Below are 7,075 nucleotides of genomic sequence, written 5' to 3'. Positions count from 1 at the left end.
GCAAGTGCCCCTCTTGTCTAATTCCATAGCTGAATCCAGGCTGGCAAGCAAGGAGATGCGTTGCAGTGTGTAATGTAAAAGACAAGATTTCGCTAGCCCCAGACAAGCCCCCCTGAGAGCCAGTGTGGTGTAGTGGTTAAGAGCGGCAGATTCTAATCTGGAGAACCAGGTTCGATTCCCCACTCCTCCACATGCAGCCTGACCTTGGGCCAGTCACAGTTCTCTCTGAACGCTCTCAGCCCATGAGGCAGGCAATGTCAAACCACCTCCCACCGTCTCTTGCCTTGGAAACTCTATGGCGGTTACCATAAGTCAGCTGTGACTTGATGGCACACACACACAGACAAGCCCCCACCAAACAGGAAAGGACTGGCTGCATGACCTTGAATCAGCATAATTTTCATATTGCCCCAGAGGAGAGATCTTGATGTCCGTGCCAGGCGCTGAAGGCAGACAGTTGTCCTTATCTGTGGCTGTTACCGCACTAGGTATTCCCAGCACTGTATTAAGAGTTTGAAACTGTTATAAAAAATACTGTTTGCACTTTGTTTGGCACCTTTAGCTGTGAAGACGTCTTCCAACCATTTTTTAGCCGTGGCATCCAAAAACCCTTTTAAAGCGATGTTTTTTATAACATTTTCAAACTCTTAATATATCGCTGGGAATACCTAGTACGGTAACAGCCTGTGTCTCAATTATAGTCATTCATTCAAGTGTGTGGTGGTGGGGACTGGCATATTTGTAGCAAGACCATAATGAACACTTATGACAAATATTTTCCACAAGGTGTCACCAACACTACAGTATCCTGTTAGCCTTTGACAATTTCACAGCATCAAGCAGCTTTTTGATAAAATGTTTTTCCACTGTGTAGGAATCCTCCTGTGCTCTATCATTACCTGCTCCCGCAGACCTTCCCCCAGCCTGGAAGGCACTCCCACCTCACCCTTCACCATATCAAAATCCAATGTACTTACAAAAATTCTCCGTGTATCTAACTTTCCCAATTCTTTCTGGTCATACTTACACATACTAAACACATCTTTAACGGCTTTTCTGAATATCTCTGATCTGTTGCAGAGAACTGTGCACCCCCCCTTCCCCCAGAAAAAGGTAACCTTGAAGCAAAAATTCTACAGCTCCCAGCTCAACTGCTGCTTGAATCCTCCTGAAACTTTTTTGCAGTGCATACGGTTTTCATCCACCATTATCAGGAGGATAAGACAAAGGTTCTTTTGCACAGAACTCTTTGTTTATTGTTGAGGCTGCAAAGGAAAAAATATCCCTCCCCCAGCTGCAGCAAGATTTTCAATAGAAAACTCTGAACCCCCACAAGAGGAAGAAGAAGAGCTGGTTTTTATACCCTGTTTTTTCTCTACCTTTAGGGAGTCTCAAAGCATCTTATCTTTCCCTTCCCCCCCCCAACAGATACCTTGTGAGGTAGGCAGGCTGAGAGAGTTCAGAGAGAACTGTGACTAGCCCAAGGTCACCCAGCTGGCTTAGAATTATAGAATTGGAAGGGACCACCGAGGTCATCTAGCCCAACCCCCTGCACAATGTCGGGGAGCAGGGAATTGAACCTGTTCTCCAGATCAGAGTCCACTGCTCTTAAGCACTACACCACACTGGCTCTCATGGGAACATGGAAGCTGTAGGCTCAAAAAAAGAAACAGAGAACCATACCCATTAGGTAGAATTTATTGGTACATCAAATGATAGGATGGGTGGGCACAGCTCTGTGGCATAACCCGAGTTTCTCGGGTCCTCGGTCTTTAAAGATTTGGCTTCCAGGCTGCTCTGCTTTTCTCTGCTCAGTCCAAAGGCAAGAAGGGGGGCTGAAGCCCCCTAATGTGCTCTTCGGGCCATCAGCATCTCCCGGATGTTATCTTCAGCCTCTTTGACGCTCCGCTCCAGGTACGATTTTCTCTGCTGAAAGACACCAAAGCACAAAAAAGAGTGTGTGGGCCAGTATCAGTTACATGGAGAACATTGGGGGCGCAGCCACAGCATGAATTCCAGTAACCTTCAGTCCAGTGGCCCACGGGGAGCTTTACCCTACTGTGAGATGCATCTCAAAGAACTGTGCCGTGAAATTTGAAGCAAAACCTTTTATACCACTGAGTGAAATCAAACTCCAGAAAAACTTTGCCCCAACAGACTCTCACTGTGATTTATTCCCCTAGCCAGAGAGAGAACTGGGCAGAAAACAGTCTCTAAGGAAATTCTTTAAACCTCAGATATATAAATTCCAGAGGGGTACCTGGGTTTATCATTTTTGTTCCCTGAAGCACCTTGAACAACCACAACATGAATTCCTTCTGTGGATCAGAATCTACTTCATCAGATGCATGAAACTGTCAGAATACATACGCTCATGCACACACACACACGCCAGTACAAAGAGAACGGGGAACAAAGGACTGGCTTTTTACAAAGTGAGGCCAAAAGGCCACAAACGTGAGAGATAACAGTGGGTGTGTCACTATCATACAGGGAGCAGAAAAGAATCCAGTCAAAGGCACAGAAGATCCAATAAGCATGGGTGTGCTCCTCTGTTGGCCAGCGGCCACTGGTGATGAATTATAGCACAGCAACATCAACGGGGTAAATAAACACCTAATGAAAGTTGTGAGCCGGCCACTCCCAGCATTTGTCCGAGACTCAATTCCACAGGGATCAACAGCAGCAGAACCACACTAGAATCTCCATGTCTCCTTTTGAAATGTTACTGTCCGGAGAATGGTGACTTTTAAGGTCTGCTACTGAATGTGCTGGAGTCCAGCACTTACTGAGTATTACCATTTTTAACGTCTTTTTTTGGGGGGGGGTGTCAACAAGTCACAACCAACTTATGGAAATCCCTCATAGGGTTTTCAGGGTAAGAGATAAGCAGAGGTGGTATGATTGCTGTCCTCCACAGAGCAACCCTGGACTTTCTTGGTGGCACTAACCACAGCGGACCTTGCTTCCCTTCCAAGCTCTGACAAGACCAGGCTACCCTGGGCAACATAGGCTGACTTACTCTCTTATGAAGAGGCTGGCCCATTTGGCCTGTTTAAACAGAAGGAGGGTGTTTTTTCTTTTGCACTGCACTTTGGTCACACTGACAGGATTTTTGGTGGGGGGTTTTTAGATTAAAACTGGTCATCACAAGCCTTCAGGCACGCACCCGGGCTCCAAAATCGGTCATTATGTAGGTAGCCCTTAGACTTTTTGAAGAATGGCAACCCAAGATCCAAGCTGGGGAATGGGGAGCAGCTTTCCAGAATGGCTCTCAGGTAGATTTGGCTGCACCAGCTGAACGTGCCTCACCATAAATAGCTGGGACATTTCATCCCAAATCGTCATCATGAGAAGCGTGCATTTCTTTGTGTTAACGACATTCTCACTCAAACTTCACACAAAAGCCTGTGCAGCATACCCCATGAGAATTTCCGACAGCTCCTGGGTAATTTGCGTTCCTACTCATGGAACAACATGCCCACAATCCCAAGGAGCAACTGTAGGCATCCAGCAATCTGAGGCAAAAGTCTCCACTTGGCACCTACCCAGGTGGGCCCCTCTTCCGCCTCAGCCAGGAGGAGCCACAACTTCTCAGTGGCTGCAGAAGAAGCTCCAAGAGAACCTCAGCTTCCTCAGCCATCAGTTCCTGACTGCTGCCAGGGGGGAGGGGGGTCTATGCAGGAAGCACAACACAGGCAGATGGAAGGGGCACAATTTGAAGACTGCAATCAGACTGGCACCATGGTCCAGATGGCCCAGGCTGGAGTGATGCTTCCTTAGAAGTGGTTTGGTGTGATGTCTGTCTTCAGCCTCTGCCTGCACTTCTAGGATGAACAGCATTTAATTTCCACCCGCAGGAAATCTTGACTAAAGCATTCTTAGTTGGAACTCCAAATGAGTAAAAGGGGTTGGCACATGAGCAAAATATTTGTGCTCTGAGAGCTGAGGACAAAGTAGATGGTTTACACAGAACTGTACACAGCTCAGCAGATTTTTCCTCTGCTGGCTTATTTACGGTTACGCATGGGGTGATACATACAGGGATGGATCCTGTGGATCTGATCGGTTAGCAGAGGCACTTTCCTCCAGTGGCAAGGTCCTTCCTCCTTCCTCCATGCTTCATATCAAAATCTCTCCCCCTTCCCTTTGTTTTATGTACCTCTCTTCTCAGAAAGCACAGACAGGCAGGGAAGATGCCACCACTAGCTAGTATCTGTCTAGCTCTTTCAGTGTCCTAAGCGCTTCATATACATTATCCCAGTAGCCTGATGTGTCATAATAGATTCTATGAAAAAAATGCACAAGAAAAAAGCCCACATGGAAGAAAGCCCACATGGAAAAAAAGCCCACACGGAAGAAAGCCCACAAGGAAAAACGCCCACACAGAAAGAAGCCCACATGGAAAAATACTCAAAGTAGAAAAATTTCCGTATTCACAATATGTTTGGAAGCAAACATCTTATTTGCCACCACATTTCCAGATGAAGACAGCTATAATGAGGTGTTCACGTACTTCTTTTCTATATATATCGAGGGTGCAGCAGGTAGAGATCCTCAGTTTCCTATAAGAATATGGAATCATCATGATGCAGCCCTTGAACGGTCACCAAAAACTACTAACTGTTGTGAAGGATTTCACAACGCTCTTAATTCCCTGTTCCACTGCAGTCATCCCAGTGTGTGGTTTCTATTTGATGGACTGTAGAGGGACCTGGCTTGCCACAAATTAACATTGGCTAATACACAAACAGGTCGTCCGGAGGTGAAAAAGAGAAGATACCAGGCACTACATGACATGGTTGCCACTTCTGTGCAGCAGTATGAGCAGGTGGAAGATAAACTTACTTAAGGAGATTGGCTAATTTGCAGTAAAGATTTGTAGTGCCCAGATTTAAGGGCTGGTAGAAAACACTATGTACTCATATGCACACACATAGAAGCTTTAGGGAAGTTGGCATCCAAAGGCTTTGAGCCAACAAATCATACTCTGCCTGGTAGTGCCTCTCACCAGTAGAGAGAAAGCTGTCTTTGAATTACCTCTAACCTTAGGAATGTAATTTCTGTTTCCTAGCTCACAAGATCAAACACTTCGGGCTACACGCCTTCAGGCTACACAAATAGGCTATGCTAATTAACTACTATGCTAATTAACAAAGGATGTGTCACTGGCCACCAAGACTAGATTAATTAATGCCATCGTATCCCCTATTACTATGTATGGGTGTGAAAGCTGGACAGTGACGAAAGCTGATAGGAAGAAAATAGATTCCTTTGAAATGTGGTATTGGAGGAGAGTGTTACGGATTCCGTGGATTGCCAAAAAAAAAAATCAGTGGGTTATAGATCAAATCATGCCTGAACTGACCCTAGAAGCTAAAATGACTAAACTGAGGCTATCGTATTTTAGTCACGTCATGAGACGACAAGAGTCACTGGAAAAGACAGTCATGCTAGGAAAAGGTGAGGGCAGCAGGAAAAGAGGAAGACCCAACAAGAGATGGATTGACTCCATAAAGGAAGCCACAGCCTTCAATCTGCAAGATCTGAGCAAGGCTGTCAAAGACAGGACATTTTGGAGGACTTTCATTCATAGGGACTTTTGGAGGACTTTCATTCCCCTGAGGATCTGCAGTGACGACAGCTCCTCTGACAACGCCAGCTCCTATCTAGGACCCCATAAGATGTGCCATCTTCAGAAACAGATTCTAGCTTTATAGTATCCTTCCCCCAACACCTGCTGGCAAGACTGCTAATCCAACTGATGTTACTATAGAGAGGGCTTAGAAATAGCGTATGGAGACATTTCCCGACTCGGTACTCGATGTTGCTATAGAGAGGGCTTAGAAATAGCGTATGGAGACATTTCCCGACTCGGTACACATCATACAAGAGAACAGGGGAAAACAATTGGTTTCTGAGAGCAAAGGTGCAAAACCATGATCTATGCTCCTCTTGATTTTAGTCTCTTGAGGATCATAAATCATGGTTTTGCACCTTTGCTCTCAGAAACCAATTGTTTTCCCCTGTTCTCTTGTATGATGTGTACCGAGTCGGGAAATGTCTCCATACTCTTTCCCTACCCCAAGGAGACAAACTCACCTGCGACCAGCAGCTGAAGCTAGCATAATATATGCCAACAAGCCCCAAATTTACAAATACTTCACTACCATGAATCAACACCCTGGGAACGCCTGGCTGCTCTTTCCTCAATGATCCTTGACCAGCTTCTGTTCAAGTAGTCCAAAAGGAAGCTACAAGCTCACCAGTGGAATTGCAACTAATCCTCCAGGCAGGAGGAACTAATGTTCAGAAATTGATGGGGCAAAAAATTCAGCATGCCTGGTTAGATATTTGGCGATTCTCCCACATTCTCTACCAGAGCTTTCCCTGCTGAGTCAGCTCCGCAAAACGTGCAAGTCACCAAGCCAAGCATTTCCCAGACAGGAGCCTTCCCACCCATTCCAGGCCACTTGTACTCAGGTTGGTGGTTGACCACCTGCACATATGCCAAGAAAGGGGATGTGCTGCCACCGCCATGTTTTCTGGCTTCCATCGGCATTCTCATAACCACCACGAATGTATAAAAAATTGAACAGACGTGTCTTTTGCCAGAAGACTGCAGCCAACTCTCATTCAAGCTTGGCAAGGGGGAGGAATCATCTCACTCTGGGACCCACAGCATTTCACAAGGCCACTCTCAGGTAAAACCTTTTACTGGTAGCAGCAGCAATGACTCGCTGCCACTCAGACAAGCACCCAGAAGAAAGATGCAAGCACCAGTCAGCAAGCAAGAATTCCACGCCCACATGGAACACCCATGAGTCAGAGCCCACGACGACTCACCTTCCAAACTAAGAATTCCCTTTCCTTGCCTGGCATCCAACATGCATTATACAGCCACAACATGGCTGAATCAAGCAAAATGCCAGTTAGCTGACCTAGATTCTGGCACTGGTTTGGGACCTGGTACTGAGACTTGTTCTCCAAAGGCTTTTGTTCTGCAAAGCGTTCTGCAGGCACAAGCCTAACCAAACAGAATGGGGCTCCTGTCAGCATCTATTGCTGAAGGCTA

The 7,075-nt window shown here is 46.2% G+C and overlaps 1 protein-coding gene across 1 annotated transcript in view; it reads right to left on the bottom strand.

Moving 5' to 3' along the window:
* Positions 1 to 1,780: 1,780 nt before the first annotated feature.
* PFDN1 (prefoldin subunit 1) overlaps positions 1,781 to 7,075 on the bottom strand; it is a 63,552-nt gene continuing 58,257 nt past the window's right edge. Inside the window, exon 4 of the mRNA XM_056862709.1 lies at positions 1,781 to 1,929. Coding sequence (XP_056718687.1) covers positions 1,846 to 1,929 — 84 coding nt within the window. The 3' untranslated portion in view covers positions 1,781 to 1,845. The remainder of the gene's footprint in view (positions 1,930 to 7,075) is intronic.

This window comes from Euleptes europaea, chromosome 17 (genome assembly GCF_029931775.1).
Source record: "Euleptes europaea isolate rEulEur1 chromosome 17, rEulEur1.hap1, whole genome shotgun sequence".
NCBI lineage: Eukaryota > Metazoa > Chordata > Lepidosauria > Squamata > Sphaerodactylidae > Euleptes > Euleptes europaea.
Note: the sequence above shows the minus strand (reverse complement) of the source record. Positions and strands in the feature narration are given on the sequence as shown.